A 19161-nucleotide genomic window follows, 5' to 3' on the forward strand; every position below is an offset into this window, starting at 1 on the left:
AGACTGGCCCCCAATTCTTTTGGTTTGTTTCTGACAATTTGAACAAGAGCCTTGTTATGTAGTCCAGATGGACCTTGAACTCACTATGTAGCTTAGGCTGTCTTGTATTCATGATCTTTCTTCCTCAGACTCTAAAGTGCTGGGATTACAAAGAAGCACCCTCACCCTGCAGGGCTTCAATTCACTCATTTTTCTTTCTTTCTTCTTCTCTCCTCCTCCTCCTTCTTCTTCTTCTCCTTTTTTGTTTTGTTTCTGTGTAGCCCTGACTGTCCTGGAACTCACTCTGTAGGTCAGGCTGGCCTCGAACTCATATTCAATTGCCACTAGCTCATGGGTATGGAGAGAGGGCAGCAAAAGGACACAATGACCAGCAGAAGAGACCACAGTGACCCTGAGAAACACTTGCCCTCATTCATCAGGCCAGAGCTGCAGCTGAGGTTTGACGTCAAGCCTTCTCCTAGGCTCTTCCTCATACCAGGCCCCTGCAAAGACTGACTCCCATAAACACACTTGCTTTCTCTGTGAGTCACCCAACATGAAGTGAGCAACATCCACGAGGCACTTCATGGAACACAGGCAGCTAAATGCCCTGCAGCCCTGAAGTGAGAAGGACCCAGCCCAGCACCACAACAGTGACTCAGCTGAGAAGGCAACTCTGTCCTGCTCCAGGCTGAGAGGCTTCCTCTGACCCTCAGCAGAGGAAAAGGAATGAGGTCAGCTGTTAGACGGTGCCGCTGGGCTCCAGATATGGGGGAGAGGCTTTAGGGGGAGGAAGGACTCTGCAGGCGGGAGGGACTCAACTTAGCAAACAGTGAGAAGTGCGATGTTCACAATGTGTTTGAGAATCCGAGAATAACAAGTGCAGAAGGGCTGGCCTTTCCTAAACATGCCTCAGCAGCCATCACTGAGACACTTGTCACACACACAGTGGCCAAAAGACAAGGGCACTAAAAACAGTGGGTGAAATTACCCCCAGCTCATGTTTTAAGTATATATGAAACATACAATCTCATGGTTAGACTTTGGGTTCCTCTCAAGTTGTCTAACTGTGTATATGCCAAGTATCCCCAAATATTTTTTTTTTAATCTAAAATGTGAGATTGGGATGATGGTTCAGTGGTTAAAACACCTGCTGGACAAGTATGAGGAGCGAAGTTCCTATGCCCACAAATCTGGCAGGAGTGGCAGTCTGCCTGTAATTACAGCCCTAGAAGGCAGAGATGTGAGCCCCAGAGCAAGCTGACTAGTAAAACTAGCCAGATTGGTGAGCTCTGGGTTTGACTGAGAGACCTTGCCTTGAAGAATAAGGTATAAAAGCAATAAAGGATATTTCCCAATATCAACCTTGGATTCCACATGCATGACCACACACATGCCTGTACACACATGAAAAAGGGAAATGGAGAAATAATCTGAAGTCCAAAGCATTTCTGATTCCAAGCATTTTGAATAAGGAACACATCCTGCAGTATCCGGGGAACTGGGGGAAAGATGTCCAGGACTCTAGGTTTCGCATATGAAAGAGGTGATGAACAGCTTAGCAAACATCTCACTGGGTGGTGGCAAGGAGAAAGTGGTAGATGCTGTGACCTTCCTGTCAGGCCCTCTAACACAGGAGCTGTCCTTGCTACCTTCCTTCTTCCAGAACCATCTCTTTCCCCTTCCCCAGGAACCTCTTGCCACCCTGCCCAGGACATTACTCTTTGCAAAATGGATATGCACAAGGTGGAGGGGGCAGGCAGTGTGTCGGGAGGAGGGCAGAGCATGTGAGCCGGAAGAGGCAGGCCTGTTCCCATGGGTACATACCCGTCCATAGCTGCCCAGACTGTCCTCATCGGATTCACGCCTTTGGTTGTTGTTAGAGTGGCCCTGCAAGGGAACAGAAAATGAGTGATTGTAGGGGGAGACCTTCCTAGCAGAAGCCAATTCCTGGGGAGCAGGACCAGCCCTCCCAGGGTCCCTCCTCTAGGACACTAGTCCAGTGCTCCCCAGGTGAAGCTGGAGCCATCGTCTGCAGAGCTGATGAGTTCAAAGTCTTCTTGTCTCTGTCTGTATGAACAGACTGAACTGACTCCAGGGTACCGGAGTTGGCATGAAGCCACTGCAGAAATAGTGGCTAGTTCTTCCTCTGGTTTACCTTCCGCCTATATCCTTCATGTTCATAATTATATAGCTGAGACCAGGGCCTTCTGTGCAACAGGCCTTACCATACAGGTTCCATTTTGGTGCACGGTGAAGTCTCTGAGGGGCTGAGAGTATGGAAGCCACCTCCACTCAGAGACAGCTGGGAGGGAGACTGAGGAAGCAGGGCTGAGACTCCCCAGGACTGCCAGGGTTGTACCTTGGACCCTCCAGCTACATCAGCACCAGGGAAGCCTATTACCCAGCATACTCTCTGCTCAGCAACCGAACGTTCCAGCTCCAAAGATTTCTTTGCTGTTTTCTTGTCTTTGTTTTTTGTTTTATGGCTGTTGTTCTTTTAGCGACAGGGTATCCTTAGCCCAGGCTGGCCCTGAACATAACCCTCTCCAGTGTGTGACCATGACCAGCCTGCTTGTCAGTTTCAACCTTATATCCAAGCCTCTCTCTCTTTCCCTTCCTCATCCCGGTCCACTTCACCCTCTCCCCTGCATCTGCTGCTCTCTGAAGTCTGGTCCGCTGTTTTTAAAAGTTTTGCTTTTAATCTTCCTTGTTCTCAGGACCAACTCTGATTTGTCTGTTAGCTTTTTATCCCAATGGATAACAACAGATGAGGCAACAAAGGTCTCTAGTTTTAGGGCCTGGGGGGTGCTTACGTGTTCTCGGGGCTCAGGATCATCCAGGTCACTTCGCTTCTCGCTTGGGCAGCCGCTGTCCCCACTGTCCTGCAGAGAGAAGACAAGCTTAGGGTGATGACTTCTGGAGTCATCTGTCCTGTGTCATGGCCTCACTCAACACAGTCTTCTTCCTGCCTCCCGCTGGTCGAGGGACCGGAAAGCAGTCAAAAGTCGTGGCAAAGAACGCAGGACCTGGATCCAGATGCCTGGACACAACCCTGGCTTTGATACTCGCCAGTCAAGACCTGGGTAACTGCTCAACTTATCTGAGCTTCAGTTTCCTTGGCTATGGGATCGAGCACCTGCATTGAAGGACTGTTATAGTTTGGTACAAAATGCACCCCCAAACGTTCCCAGCTAGTTGTCCTATTGAGAGGTGAATGTATCGTGAGACTGCTAGCCTCACCCGTGGGGTAACCCAGTGATGAGTTCGTAGCTGAATGGGTCACTAGGATGTGGGGCCTAGTTAGAGGAAGCAGGTCACTGGAGCACACCTTTGAATACCTTCTATCCCTCTGGTTTCTTTGCTGCCCCTCTCTGTTTGCTGGCCACCGTGAGGCGAGCAACTTCCGCCACACCCTTCTGCCCTTGTGTTCTGCCTCGTCACACAGTACTAAAGAAGCCAATTAACACAGGGCTGAAGCCAGGAAACAGGGAGTGAAATAAGTCTTTCCTCATTTATTTAGATTGTCTCTGTTTCTGTTTTGAGACAGGGGCTCATGTAACCCAGACTGGCCTTAAACTCACTATGTCACCAAGGATGACCTTGAACTTGTGATCCTTCTGCCTCCACAAGTGCTGGGATTACAGGTGTACACTGCTATACCCAGTTTCTGTAGTTCTGGGCATTGAACTCAGGGTTTCATGCATTCTAGGCAAGTACTGTCTCCACCAACTAAGCACATCCTCAGCCCCCATCTAGTTCTAGAAAAAAATCTATTGTAAAGGGAATAAGAAAAATCTATCTCATACATCTTGAGAACTAAGTGAGAAATAAATCAAAGCTCTTTAAAATACCATCTGGCCAAGATGTTGGTTCCAAACAACAGCCAAAAACAAACTTGAACCTGGGGAGCAATCTGAGAGATGCTCAAAGCAGACCTGATTGGGGCTGCCTCCATCAACCTAAAGCCCTCTTCCGCACCACCCTGGGGATGGCAGCGGAGCCTCCCTAAAGCCCTCTTCCATACCACCCTGGGGATGGCAGCAGCAGCAGCCTCCCTAAAGTCCTCTTCCATACCACCCTGGGGATGGCAGCAGCAGCAGCCTCCCTCCTCTCCACTCACCCGGTGATTGTCCATGCGGTCATGGTCTCTAGGGCCCATGTTATCGAGGTCACCAAACACTGGCCAATCTGAGCAGAGACAAGCAAAGGTGATGTAGGACATGCCCAAGAGTCGCATGTAGCCTGCCTACAGCACATGGCATCTGCACCGAACCTCACTATGCAGCCCATTCCTGGCAATCCTCCTGCCTCAGCCTCCCAAGTGCTGGGGTTACAGGTATGCACCACCATGTCTAGCATTTTACTTAAACTTTTTATTTATTTATTTATTTTTTTGTTGTTTTGAGACAGGGTTTTTCGATGTAACCTTGGCTGTCCTGGGACTAGCTCTATAGACCAGGTTGGCCTCGAACTCGCAGAGATCTGCCTGCCTCTGCCTCCCCAGTGCTGGGATTAAAGGTATGCGCCACTACTGCCCAGCTACTTTTAATTTTTTTTTTTTTTTTTTTGGTTTTCCGAGACAGGGTTTCTCTGTAGTTTTGCGCCTTTCCTGGAACTCACTTTGTAGACCAGGCTGGCCTCAGACTCACAGAGATCCGCCTGGCTCTGCCTCCCGAGTGCTGGGATTAAAGGCGTGCACCACCACCGCCTGGCTACTTTTAATTTTTAAAGAGAAGCACCACATAGGAAAAAGGTATTATCGCCCCTGAAGAGCTACAGTTTTTTCTCAATTCTTTCCAAGTCCGCCACTTGATAGCCAGGGGATCTGTGTCTCTGTCACGTGCATAGATGCACATGTAATATGGGGAGTAGCACACCAGCTCTAAACCAAGTGCAGATATGATGGAAGAGAAGCCATGTTCATGTGGGGCCCAAAGTGTGCGTCACAACATGGCTTTCGAGCCAGCTGTCTGTCTCCTGTCCTAAGCAAGCTGCAGTCTGACCCATCTGGCCAACCTTTTTGCTGCTGTTTCAGACAAGAGCTCATGTAACCCTGGCTGTTGTGGAACTCACTGTGTAGACCAGGCTAGTCTTGAACCCACAGAGATCCACCTGCCTCAGTCTCCCGAGGGCTGGAATAAGCAGGTGGCCACCTCACTCAGCAGGCTGACATTTTTATTAAGTCTGTTACAATGGAGGCTGGGGAAATCTCAGTGGTAGAGAACAGGCCAAGCAAGAGTGAGGCCTGTGTTCAACCCCAGCATACACCCACGTACACACACAGTTCATAAAAACAGCTTTTACATTTTTAAATAGCTTTTTAATATTTTTAAAAAGTATTTTATGGCACTTGCCTCTATCTAGGGAGCCATCTTCCAGCCTCAGCTTCGTTCCTTTGACTTACTGCTATTAACATGTTTCCTAACGCAGAATGACTCAGATTTGACCATGATGGGCCAGTAGTTTTTTATTTGTTAGTACTTTACTTTTGACAAAGATTGTCTTATGGGAGGTGTGGTTGTTCTGTTTTAGTTTTTGAGAGACTAAACTAGGTAGCCCCTGGCTGGCCTGGAATTTGCTATGTAAATCAGGCTGGCCCCAAACTCAAGAGACTCCCCTGCCTCTGTCTCAGTCCTGGACTGGTACCACCATACATGGCTCATTCGCAGTCTGTACCCTGTGCTTGTAGTGACGTTGAGACGGAATGTTCTCTCCTGCGTTCTGTCAGATGCCGGCTTTGCTAGCTTCATAAAGCACACTGAGGCGGGTTGTCTCCTTGTCTACCACAGAGACTGTTTTCATATACTGGGATGGCTGCATCTTGGAAGTTTATCCTCTGAACTCACCAGCAGATTTTCTACCACGAATGAAGCCTGTTCAGCTCTGCTCTACCCGGTGCCTGCCCCTGTGCTCACAATACCCAGGACTTACGGAGGTGGTCCAGTTTCTGGCTGTGAGGTGTAGCTGAAGAAGGGGAGGAAGGCAAAGAGTCAAAGGTCACGTCGCTCATGTTCTCATCCCCAGAGTTCTCTGACAGGTGAAGGTGCAAGGGGGGCCGGCTGCCAGGGAGCGTCCTTATGCAGGGACTGCCACACTTCTCCTCTGTCCCCCTCAAGATGGTCTTGGCTGATTGCTGGGGACATTAATGGGAATATTCATGTCATGAAAGCACTCTGTAGAGAATGGAGGGTTCCTTTGGACCCCGAAACCTTTTCATCCATGGCTTTTATACATGCCTAAGAGAGAATCTTATTGAAAAAGCAGTTCAGGATTAACCCTATGGTGTCCAAGAAGGGGTATATGGATGGAGGTCAAAGGGGCTACTAGCCTGTGTTTCCTAAAGCGCTGGCCTTGCTCCATGACACCCAGAGGTCAAAACTATTTTTTTGCCAATAGACTCCTGAATTGGTTCTTGTAAGAAGAGTAAGCTGGCTGGTCCCACTGTACACACTCGGCAGGCCCAGAGGGCCAGGTCGAGTCACTCATTTGTTAGTGCACATGGGGACGCACACTTCCTGTCACTTCTCTTTCTGCCTCTTTTCCTCACTCTGGTCACAAACGGGCCAGAGTCAAGACAACGCCATCCCATAGGACGCAGTGCCTGCCTTCGTGGTGGCAGAATGGCCGGCCCGCTAGAGTGAATTGCCACTGAGTACTCACCAACAGCTTGGTGCTCTGATTCACCACAGCCTGCTCCCGTGGTGAGAGGTCAAAGGGCACAAGGCCCATGCTCTTGCAAATCCGGTTGCAGGCATGAGAATAGAAGAAGAGAGCCATTCCCCGGACACCTGCAGGCAGAACAGGGGTGTCTGGTGTCTTACTTTTGCCTAGTGACAAAGGACAGTGGGGACTTGGAAATGTGGCCAGGACAGGCAGAAAAAAAAATGCTGAACTGGAGGGGTTGGGGATCAGACAAACCAAGTTCCCACCCCCATAATCTCAAGGAAGGCCCAACAGTGTCTCAGGGTGTTCCCCTTGGATGGAGAAAGAGCTAACAGCTTTTAGGGGAGCATGGTCTCCGTGGACCTGGGCTGACTCTCCCCACTTACCTAGGTTGCCATCTCCAAAGTCAGTGCCTTTCTCAGTGTGGATCTGTGGGTCAGTGTAAAGGTCACCCACACCCTGGATGTCCACCACAATCAGCTGATGACCAGAACGCTCAAATGTGAAGTGGCTGAAGGCCTGTGTAGGGGACAGGAAGAGAAGGTAGTTGTAACAGACCAGATTGTGGACTAGGCAGATGCCGGCCTGCTGCTGTGCCACAGGCTGTAATACTCGGGTCCGCCCTGGTGAGGGCGTTCTCTGCAAGAAGAGTTTTATAGAGTAAAAGAAGAAGGATCTGCTCAACTCTGCAAAGACCTCAGGATTACAGGCTTATGGCCATCTTAGGGATGCTGAAAGAAACCAGCACAGGGTAAGAGGTGTGTTGCTTAAAAAAACGATCTTGGGAGATAACTTGGTGGTTAAATCATTGCCATGCAAACATGAGGACCAGAACCTGGATCCCCAGAACTTGTGTAAATGTTGGGTGCAGATGGAGGTCTACCCTTAGGTCCAGCTTTAACGGTAGAGATGGGATCCTCAGAGCAAGCTGACTACAAAGACTAGCCATATCAGTGAGCTCTGGGTTTGACTGAGAGACCCTGAATCAAAGAATAAGGTGGAAGAGTGATTGAGGATGATCCCCAACATCATATGGCACACACACAGGTGCACACACACGCAGACACACATGACACATGCACACGGCAGACAAACACATGGAAAGGGGCGGGGCAGTCTTTTTTAAGGGCTGGGGATGCTGTTGTGTGGTAGGGCAGGTGCCTAGCATGTTGGAGCCCTGGGTTCACTCATGTTCCAATGGATGTGAGGAGCCTCTGAGGATGTGAGACCCCGCCCACAGGAATCTCCCTGTCTAGGGTTGAGCCTTCCCCAGGGGATGGAGGATGGAAGTGTGAGCGGAGAGCAAGCCCAGGGTCTCACCTGTGGGGTTAGTCGGAGGTTGTCATCACGGACAAAGCCTGAGTTGGAATTATACTTGATGTACTTGCCCTCAATGTAGTGCTCCAGGTGGAAGAGGGGCTGGCCTTGCCTGTTCTTCAGCTCAATGATGCACATCTGCATGATATCCACCTGGAGGAAGAGCAGGGAGCAGGATCAGGTGGGAGGACTGGGCTGGGAGCACACTGCTCACCTGGGCACAGACCAGCACCCCCAAGTTTCACCATCACCCTCGCAGCCAGCCAGCGGTGTCAGAGGGAGACAGGCGGGGCTCACGCACCTGCTTGGGGGGCTTGTGCCGATTGTACTCCTCCCCCCAGAGCTTGGCCTCCATCTGGAGTTGGACGTCCTCAAAGTACACGCTCCTGTCCACTGGCTCAAGGTAGCGTTTTGCCACGTAGTTGGAGGCCCCCTTCCATTGCTGGGCATGTAAAAAGTTGGAAAGTTTCTTCCTGGGGAGAAAGACAAGGGGGAGCCTGTCTAGAACTCGGCAGTTCACTGCAGACACAACCTTGAGATCTCAGAATAACTAGGCCCTGTCTGACATGGCTAGGTGGAGGAAGAACAGGGTACAGGGGTAGAGGAAAGGCAACATCCCCACCCCTCCAGAAGGGCTAAGGACCAGTGTCCAGGGCCTCCCATCCCATTCTCTATGCCTCCAGAGCCCTACAACCGGGCCAGTGTGGGGTCCGACAGACACCGGATGGAGAACTTGGGCAACATGGAGGCACAGACCACTTGTCTCCAGCCTTTGGTTGGAAATTACCCCACCCCCCAGTCTTAGCTTTTAGGAGTCTTGGCAAAAGTCCCAGGCCAAGTCACTTACGTCCTGAAGCACTCCCTCATTGCTCCACGGCCGAAGGGCTGAAAGACAGGACAGGGTCATCAGTGCCCATGATCCCCACTGTCACTGCCTACCCAGCAAGGTGTCCTGTACATTACCTCAATCCTAATAACCCTAGGCTGTCCCTCCTGAGCCTCAGTACCAAAGCCAGACAGGCCTTTCAGCCTGGAGACTGCTGGGATGAGGAGGATCCCTGATCCATCATCTCAACCCCACAGAAGAACCCACAGTGCTGGGGACGGGCAGTGCATGACAAAGGGTGATTTTCAGTCCTTGCTTTTCCTCTCTGCTTCCCGGCCACCATCGGGTGAACAGGCCTCCTCTGCCACGTGCTTCTGCTGGAATGTAATGAGCCCACACAGGGCCTAAGCATCAGGGCCAACAGACCACGAACTGAAAGTTCTGAAACCACGAGCCAGGTGTGGTGACTCTCGCCTTTAATCCTAGCACTCAGGAGGCAGAGGCAGGCGGACCTCTGAATTCAAGTCCAGCCTGGTCTACAAAGCAAGTTCCAGGACAGCCAGGGCTAGATAGAGAAACCCTGTCAAAAAAACAAAATAAAAAAACCCAACAACAACAAAATGATTGTATAGAGAACTGTGTCACAGGTATGAGAAGCTGAATAATGCTATCTCAAAATAATGCTATTTCAAAACAGAAGGAAAAAAAATGGCTCGTCAGTTAAGAACTCTTTCTGCCTTGCAGAGGACCCGAGTTCAGCTCCCAGCATCCATGTTACGCAGCTCAACCACCTATAACTCTAGCTCCAGGGCCCTTTTCTGGCCTCTGGGGGGCGGGGCGGGCACTGTGTACGTACACACACACACACACACACACACACACACACACACACACACACACACACACAAATATGAAGCTACAGAAAGAAGGAAAACAGTAAAAACAGAGAGAAGGGAGGAGAGGGGCAGGCTACCTCAGTGACCACTAGTAACCTGCCACACAAAGTACTAGGTCTATTCATTCAACAAAGTGCTTACACAGCAAAGAAAAAAATGGAAACTGTTGGGGCTGGAGAGATGACTCAAGGGTTAAGGGCACTGGCTCTTCTTCCAGAGGACCCGGGTTCAACTCCCAGCACTCACACAGCAAGCAGCTCACAACTGTCTGTAATTCCAATTCCAGGAGACCCAAAACACTAATGCACATAAAATAAAATTTTTAAAAAATTATTTTAAAAAATGGAAAATGTTGAGTAAAAGAAACCACATTCAAAAGGTGTAATGACTAAGAATGAAAATCTTAGGACAGGGTTTGGGACAGTGTTGAGCCTTGGTGGGTGAGTAGTGACTGAGAGAAGCCTGTGGGGACACTGGCTATGTTCTGCTTCTCTGGGTGCTGTGCCAGTGTGTCTGCCTTGGGGACACTCATCAAGATGTATGCTTTGCTTGCTTCTTGGTGTGGGGATGGAACCCAGCACCTCCCACTTGCCGAGGACTTAACACACCAATGAGGAACAGCTTTTTCCCTGTTTCTCCAGCGAGTGTGTTACATTCTAAGAGGTCCCCTCACTGAGCAGGAAGAGCCCTTTTTTCCAGTCCGGCTTTCTTTTTTCTTTGCAGGAGGCTGGTTGCAGCCTCTGAATGTATTTAGTAGCTTAAACAAACAAACAAACAAACAAACAAACAGGGTAGTGCCATGCAAATCAGTCCATTGGCAGTGACCCACTGAGACATCTTCATGACATCTTTGTATATGAAGGGCCTAAAGCCGAGCTATCTACATTACAGAAAGTGAGCAGGGGTTTCCAAGAGTTCGGGTGATGGAGAAATGGGGTGGTCAGGGAGGGTAAAAATGGTCCGAAACAGCTCTTCAGCTAGGCCTGGGTCTTCCTGGGCCGTCCTCAGTCCGTGCTGGGATTTGGGTTGGCTTGATCTGGAGCAGGATGTGTGAAGGTGTGAGCGTGCCTCAGGGATTCGACTCCTGGTGGGGCAGTCCATGCTCCAGCGTGTGGCTCCATGAACATAATAGAGTGGGCTCTATGGATTTAAACAGAGTATATGAAGGTGTGTGTGTGTGGGGGGGGTGACAACATGGGGGAATAGTGGGCTGATCAGAACACAGATGTGCACATATGAATTTCTAAAACCATAAATTTTAAAGCGGGAGGAAGTTCTGGAAATGAGTGGTGATTGTTAAACAGCTAAAGGCCATTGAATTGCATATGTCTTTCTTTCTTTTTGCAGTGCTGGGGGTGGATACCAAGGTCCTGTGCATGCTAGGCAAGCATGCTCCCACTGACCTGCAGCCCAAGTCTGAACCGCATAAATGAAGTGTGAGCAGCATGTGTGGTATGTGAGATACATGTTAATGAACGAGTATTTAAAAACACAGAATGTTGGCTGGGGAGACGGCTCAGTGAGCAAAATGCCTGCCGCCAGAGCACGACAAAAGGAGCATCCAGGAAACCCCCACGATAAAGAGAGAACCAAATGCCACAGGCTGTCCTGACCTCCACATGTGCATGGCAGCACGCACGCCCTCACGCACACATGCCCTCACGCACAAATAAAAAAAATAAAAAATTTAATAAGAATTAAAATGTAGCTAGAGTTTTCCTGCCTGGTTCACGGTCAGGGCAAATCTCTCTCACCTGCCAGTCCCACAGCCACTCAGTCCCAACCAAGTAAACACAGAGACTTATATTGCTTACAAACTGTATGGCCATGGCAGGCTTCTTGCTAACTGTTCTTACAGCTTAAATTAATCCATTTCTATAAATCTATACCTTGCCACGTGGCTCGTGGCTTACCAGCATCTTCACATGCTGTTTGTCATCGTGGCGGCTGGCAGTGTCTCTCTGACTCAGCCTTCCACTTCCCAGCTTTATTCTCCTCCTTGTCCTGCCTATACTTCCTGCCTGGCCACTGGCCAATCAGTGATTTATTGACCAATCAGCAACACACTTGACATACAGACCATCCCACAGCATTAAAAAATATAATATAGTGCCAGAGGATGGCTCAGAAAGTTGAAGTGCTTGACACAGCCTGAAAACATGAAGAAAAGAAAGAAAACAGGTTGTTCTCTGACCTCAACACACACACACACACACACACACACACACACACACACACACACACACGCAAAATAAATAAAATACAATTGAAAAAAATATGTGAATGATAACACAGGAAAAAACCCAAAGACAAAAATTAAAGTGGGTTCACAGTATGCATGCAGGAAACTGAGGCAGGAACTTGTGAGTTTGAGACCAGCCATAGTGAGTGTGATACTACTTAGCCTGGCCTGCAAAGGACAGCTTTGTCTGTTTCTCTCACATGCACACATAATAAATAAATGAAAATAAAAAACAAAACTAAAGATAGCAGGAATGGAAGGAGGGCACTGAAAATGGCTTGGGAAAGTCCCTACCGGGCCCTGTCCCCTCACAGCTCAGGTTTCTGCTTACCTGAGATGCCATCTTGATCAGAACCTCGTCTTTCAGCCATTCCCCGGTGACAGCGTTGTACCTACAGAGATCAGAGCCCACCTAGAGCATCCTGGTCCTGCCCCTCACTAGCTCAAACACTCCTGGGCTCTCTATGGGCCTCAGGACCCAGCCTGCTCTGCACCTGGGCCGACAGACTTGCTGAGTCTTGGGGGTGGGCTGTGGACACCTTCTTCCCTCTCTCCCAGGCTCTACCCAGGACCTCAGGGGGACTTCCCTTTCCTCAGACACACTTATTCCTTCTGTGTGGTGTTGCCAAGACCAGCACTCCCTGCCGGGCTCTTGCTTGGCTTGCTCTGCTCTCTCATCAGGCCACAACTCCACAAAACAGGCCCATGTCTGTCTTGCTCACCACAGGGCCTAGTGTGTGTAGATGCTTAATAAACATGCGTTGGATGGATGACTGAAGATATAAATATCCTCATAACTGATCTATATAACTGTTAGGTCTCAGACAGTCCAACAAGCAGTCCATATATCCTATAGGACTATAGGAGGGTCTCTGAACATATGGACTGCCCGAGACCTAACAGTAACAACAGCAGGTCCCGGAGATGGAGGGAGGCAGCAGTCTCTCCATTTTGCCAAGCACTTGGGCCAGGAGCAGCCCACACAGGTAGATACGGCTCCCAGGAGGTAAGGACTGTCACAGTACAAGTAGAGGGCAGGGGAAGAGTTACCTCCGAGGCAAGATGAGAAAGAGTGTGGAGGAAACATGGAGGAAATGATAGAGGGAAGACGAGAAAGAAACAGAGAGAGAGAGGGACTGATTAAGAGATGAACGTGTGAGACAGGCGGAGAGAGATGTGGAGAGATGGAGAGGGAGAGACATGGCAGGAAAGATGATGAAGAGTGATGGGCAACGGAGGAAGGAGAGGTGGAAGGGGGAGGGGTGGTTCCAGGAATTCTCTTCCCAGAGCACATCTGGCAGCCTCAGGCCTGGTGGAGTTCCAACCTCAGTGAGTCACTACAGCAGGAACCAACCCTTATCTCTGGCCAGTGGCCTCCTGGCTCAGAACACCCAGACCTGGGAAAACAGGTTTGTCAGAACTGGAAAACCTGAGCAAGAGGAACAAGCAGGTTACCTCCCTAGGCTCAGAGGAGGAGGGCTCTCCCAGGCTGTCAATCTGCCCGCAGCCAGTGGGAGGCAAGTACTATGTTCTACATAGTCTATATAGAGAGGGAGGCCACTGATGTACCACCCCCTTACCTCCACTCTGAGAGACACCCAGAAGCTGGGGAAGGGGGTCAGTGTGCAACCTTGAAAGGTCTTGCTTGCTGCTCACAATCACTAACACCATAAAGGGAAGAGTCAGTCAGGACTGGTGACACAGACCTGTAACCCCAGCTACTTTCAAAGGTGAGGCAGAAGAATAGCCAAGTTGGAGGTCTGCCTGGGCTATATAGTAAGTTCAAAGTCAGCCTAGGCCAACTTGGGGGGACCTTATCTTAAAATAAAAATGAAATGAAGTCTGGGAACGGGGCTCACAGGCAGAACACCTGTCTAGTATATAGGAAGCCTTAGGTTCAATCCCCAGTAACAAGTAAGTAAATGCAGGAATGACTCAATGCCTAGTGTGAATAAAGCTCATGGAGTTCACTATATGCTGGGTTTTTTTCCCCTTTGGTTTTTCAAGACAGGGTTCTCTGTGTAGCTTTGGAGCCTGTCCTAGAACTCACTCTGTAGACCCACAGAGATCTGCCTGCCTCTGCCTCCCAGGTGCTGGGATTAAAGACATGCGCCACCACTGCCCGGCAATGCTGGGTTCTTTTTTTTTTTTTTTTTTTGGTTTTTCAAGACAGGGTTTCTCTGTGTAGCTTTGCGCCTTTCCTGGAACTCACTTTGGACTCACGGAGATCCACCTGCCTCTGCCTCCTGAGTGCTGGGATTAAAGGCGTGCGCCACCACCGCCCGGCCAATGCTAGGTTCTTAAACAGACCATTTCATTTCATCTTTGCAGAGACCCTGAGATGGCGACAATTACTGTGCCTGTTTTACAGAAACTGGCTCAGAGGTGAGGTCTCCTGCCTGAGCATCAGGATTCAAACTCAGGCATGTGTAAAGCAGAATCTAGCTCTCAACCACCCTGGAAACCGTTCAGAGGGACAGGAAACCTGTCCTAAACAGAGGGCCAGCTTTTACCAAGGCTTAAAAATCTTAAAAAGCTACGGCCAGGGAAAGAAGTGTCAGGTTTAGAAATTTCAGAATGTTTCAGACAGCCATGCTTGGCCTCCAGTAATCAGAATGTTCTAGACAGCCATGCTTGGCATATTCTCATTGGCAGCCTGGGTAGCAAAAACTCAGCCATTTAGTTAGGAAATAAACTGTTCAGCCTGGTCTAAGATCCCAGCTGGGCTTCAAGACACAGAGCCATAGGGTCCCTTTTCCCTTGGTGATCCTCAGGGCCTGAACATGGTGTCACCAGCTTGCTTCCCCAGTGCTCTCGCAGGTGGAAAGAGGTAGGACCTACGTATACCTCATATACTGGGGTCCAACCCATGCTGACCTATCCTGACCCCACACTGGGAGGTAGGCTTCCAGCTGAGGAGAGGAGGCGCACGGGGGGGGGGGGGGGGGGGGGCGGGGGCCTCTGCAGCCATCTCCTTGAAGGACAGGAGCGGAAATGATGGAAGAGGGCAGAGTGTGCTAGCCAAAGAAAAATGTCACCACCGGTGACCATGCACTAAAAGCTGCTGCGCTGTCTTGATCCTGTCCACCTTTACTGGTATTTGCAAGAAGCATTGGGAGGATGGTGTCGCAAGTCAGAAGGAACCTGGATCCCTGGGCTGCCCTGACGAGCTGCTCAACTCTCAACCACCTTCCAATGGAGGATCAAGGCACCTTTGCTGCACAAAACGCTCCCCCTTCCTTATCCGAAACATCTAGGACGAAAAGTTTTCCACGTTGCAGATTGTTTCCAACTGTGAATGCGAGTACAGGGTTAACTGGTTGGGCCTCTCTGACGACCCCACACGCTGTAGAAAATCTGAAACTGGGGCATTCTATTAGTCCTTTTTCTTTAACTAGAAGCAGGGCCTACGATGCTCCATCCCCACCCCACAAGGACTGCTCAAAAACCCTGGGACAAACTGCTGACCTGTGCCGAGTAGCATGTTCTGTGGCGATGTCCTCCAGATGGAACTCGGCCCAGGGGTCAGGCATGTGCTTGGCCTTCTCAATCGCGTGCTTCCAGGCTTCCTGCAGAAGGCAAAGGGAGCGTTAGGCCCAGGCCAGGGGCAGCCAGCCGCCTCTTCCCCAGTTAGGTCCCCCGGGGAGGACCACAGCATCCCAAAGAAAGGATTCCCATCCGCTGTCCTCCCAACGAGAGTCCCAGAGGGATCCAGTGTGTTCTCATGGGCTCAGCCTACAGATAGAAGTCTCCGACATGTTAATTATACAATTCTTCACTTGCTGTCAAAAAGTTGAAAGTGAAAATAAGACTTTCTGAGGGCTGGAGAGATGGTTCAGTAGTTAAGAGTATGCACTGTTCTTGCAAGAGGACCTGAGTTTGATTTGATGAGCAGCCATGTTACACAGCTCACAGCTGAATACAACTCCAGCTCAAGGGATCTGTTATCCTCTTCTAGCCTTCTCAGGTGTCAAAGCCTGTGTGCATGTACATGTGCACACGCATGTGCACACACACCAAGTTTTCTTTTGTCTTTTTTTTTTTTTTAAATAAAATATGATTGCTGGGCAGGCAAACTTCTGTGAGTTTGGGGCCAGCCTGGTCATCATAGTTCCAGGATAGTCAGAGCTGCAAAGTGAGACTGTCTCAAAAAAATAAAAAAAATAAAATATTATATTGGTCTGGGGGTATAGCTCAGTGATAGAGTGCTTGCCTAGTATACACAAGGCCCTAGGTTTGCCCCTCCCCCCAGAAAAATGCTCCTTTCTCCCATTCAAACAAGTGTAAGCATTTTTAGTGAGTGCATGTCAGGACACTGATACCCTGATGTGGCACCACTACAAATACTTGATATAAAAGGCACCCTGCTAGAAAGCTATAATGGGAGGAGGGGAGCCAACAACAAAACCCTCATTCCTTAACTTCCCCCAGCAGCTCCTGCATCCAGGAATCAACCTCACAGAAAGATGAATAAGCTCACTCTCACACGAATTCAAGATGCATCCTGTCATCTGGGAAAATGAACCCAACCTAAGCGCTATGGCAAGGACTGCTTAAACAGGTTCTTATTATCTTCATGAGGAAGGCTAAAAAGCTAGGCACAGTGGTGCACACCTGTAGCCCCAGCCTTGGGAAGCTGAGGCAGGTGCCATGAGTTTGAGGTCAGCCTGGGTTACATAAAAAGTGGACATAAGGGTAGACACGGCTACATAGAGCTGGCTCAAAACATGGAAGAATGAGGAGGAGGAGGAGGAGGAGAAGGAAGAAAGGCTGTTAAATGGCTGTATGGTATGTGCTATGGTCTGAGTATGTCCCTCAAGCCTTGTGCATTGGAAACTCAATCCCTGAACTTCCATGCACATGGTATTAAGAGACGGGATCCTTGGGAGCAGATTAGGAGTAGAGGAGGCCAGGGAAATAGATCCCCCTGTCAGCCCCATGATGGCACCAGTGGCTTTATGAGGAGAGAGACAGACCAGGGTCAATACAGTCACTGTATCTCGTCACGTGACTCCCTCTGCCATGTTATGACTCAGCAGGATAAGGCTCTTGCCAGATGCCAGAAGATGCCAGATAGCACTCTTGGATGTCCCAGGATCCAATCTTAAACTTCTATTTAAAAATAATTTTTTAATTAATTAATTGTCCCCTCCCCTTTTTTTCCTTTTTGAGTCAGGGTTTCATAGATAGTCCTGGCTGTTCTAGAATTCACTATGTAGACCAGCTGGCCTCAGACTCACAAAGATCCTCTTGCCTGTGCCTCCCGAGTGCTGGGATTAGAGATGTGTGCCAAGACACCCATCCAGCAGCTATTTTTTATAAACTTATCACAGTTGTTTTGTTACAGCACAGAAAACAGACTGACTTAGCAGCTTCCCATTTGAACTTTCTTCAGTCGTTTTATTGAATCTTCTCTCCCTTTCCGAACCAATATCCTCAGTCCACAGTGCTCTGAATCTTCACTACCCTTTTGCTTTCTTCCTAAGAAACTCAAATCTTTGCCCCAAAGGAACTTAAATCTTTGCTCTAGGATCACCAAGACCCAAAATCCCTTCCAGGCCCCATGGATCTTCCCCTATGGGGAAGATAATAGGTAGGGGACTGGGCATCATCTGGATGATACAGGCCAGAAGGAGCTCTGAGACAGGGAAGGGGAAGTCAAGGGACAGCACTTTCAGATGGCCTTTGCCACCACCGATATCCCTCAGTGCTCCAGCCATCCTTGGAAGGAGTCCAGCTCCCAGGCCTCAGCAGAGCTAGCTGCACAGTGCCCACCCTCCTAGCATGGACCCCTCACTGGGATCCTGTTAAAAATAGAAGTCATCAGGGAAAGGAGCTGAGACTTCACAACACACACACACACACACACACACACACACACACACACACACACACACACACACGGCCAGAGCTCTCTTGCAAGAGGCTTTCCAACCTCTGCAAAGCCCGTATTTTTTTTTCCTTCTGGTCTAGAAGCTAATTTAAGATTAATGAAACTACTTGACAAATACAGAAAAGACCGCAGCAGCCACTGTCCATGCATGCCTTCAGTGAGTTCTATTCGATGCATTTTTAAAACATGCTCGGAATCACACAGAAAACACATTACATCCTTTTGGGGGAGCAGATCCCTGGGACTTCATGCTTTATTTAGTGGTCCTAACAACCACCGCCACCATCCCCCACTCCAAAAGGACCGTCTGCTTCACATGAAAACCACAAGCACTATAGAATTCTGAATGAGAAAGCGGAGTCCTCCCAACAGCCTTTCATGGGCTGCCGCTTGCTGTAGACATTCAGCAGGTTTCCTCTCCGCCTTTGTTAAAGGTGTGCATCAAGAACAGCACGCCTCGCCCCTGTTCGAATCCTGCTTTCTGCACTTAACACTCGCTCTTCAACAGCCTCCCTCCCGGCTTGTGTGGACAGACTGCATCCTTCCCAGGGCGTGGGATACAGACTGTGTAGGTGTACCCTACACATCTGCCCCCAGGAGACCGTACTTGGATGCCTTCCAGGACGTCCCAGTACAAACAGTGCTGACGCTAGCATCTTTATCTCTACAACGCTGCATACTCGTGCAAGATCTCAGGAGGAGAGAGTTTTGTTTGTTTTCAATGTCATTGTTGGACCAGATTTAGAGTCTGGGGGCCTGGGAAACAGGTCAGTGTGGCCGAGTGCTCAGCCCGGGGTTCAAGCCTCAGCAGTGAAACAAAAAAATTAGAAATTGCCCCAAAATGTTCTTGTAAGTTACACTCCAAGCAGCAGTAAATATGTCACTCAAGTTTTAACGGGAGATTATGTCAAGGGAGTGTAAACTTGACACATTTGCAACAGTATAGAGTAATGCACTATGTGAGTTTACTACTACATAACTGGCTGGCACTCATCTTTTTTCTCTTATAAATGACTCCCCGGCAGATATGTGGACATCTAAAATAGTTTTTGAATTTCAATCCCTGTATTTTAAAAGGCACATTACTATCCCCACTTACATTTCAGCAGCTGGGAATGGCTCATCTGTCTGTCTGGAGAAGTGGAGGCTGCCTGTCTTTCTGAGCATGTCTCTACCTGTAGAGACATGGTTCTCTGGCTTTGTCTGTCTTGAATGACGACTCCACCACTACCTACACCCACCACCGGGGGCTGTCCCACTCAGGGGGTGGATTATCAACAGAAGTCATCTGGCTAGACTCAGGAGCACCAACCAAAACCGTAGTTAAGGGTTGGGGCGGTGG

At 49.4% G+C, this 19161-nt stretch overlaps 1 protein-coding gene across 2 annotated transcripts in view; it reads right to left on the minus strand.

The window, feature by feature from the left end:
- Positions 1-19161, minus strand: part of Eef2k (eukaryotic elongation factor 2 kinase) — a 61313-nt gene that overhangs the window by 14183 nt on the left and 27969 nt on the right. The window contains exons 3-13 of one of the 2 annotated variants that reach the window (XM_052762050.1): positions 15395-15495; positions 12258-12318; positions 8810-8847; positions 8264-8435; positions 7966-8115; positions 7032-7164; positions 6643-6770; positions 5914-6115; positions 4103-4170; positions 2796-2864; positions 1807-1869 (exon numbers count right to left, since the gene is read on the minus strand). In XM_052762050.1, coding sequence (XP_052618010.1) covers positions 1807-1869; positions 2796-2864; positions 4103-4170; positions 5914-6115; positions 6643-6770; positions 7032-7164; positions 7966-8115; positions 8264-8435; positions 8810-8847; positions 12258-12318; positions 15395-15495 — 1185 coding nt within the window. Of the gene's footprint in view, positions 1-1806; positions 1870-2795; positions 2865-4102; positions 4171-5913; positions 6116-6642; positions 6771-7031; positions 7165-7965; positions 8116-8263; positions 8436-8809; positions 8848-12257; positions 12319-15394; positions 15496-19161 lie in introns of those variants that run through there. The other variant, XM_052762052.1, reaches the window with a different exon arrangement.

This window comes from Peromyscus californicus, unplaced genomic scaffold (assembly GCF_007827085.1).
Source record: "Peromyscus californicus insignis strain IS unplaced genomic scaffold, ASM782708v3 Scaffold_4__1_contigs__length_199733344, whole genome shotgun sequence".
NCBI lineage: Eukaryota > Metazoa > Chordata > Mammalia > Rodentia > Cricetidae > Peromyscus > Peromyscus californicus.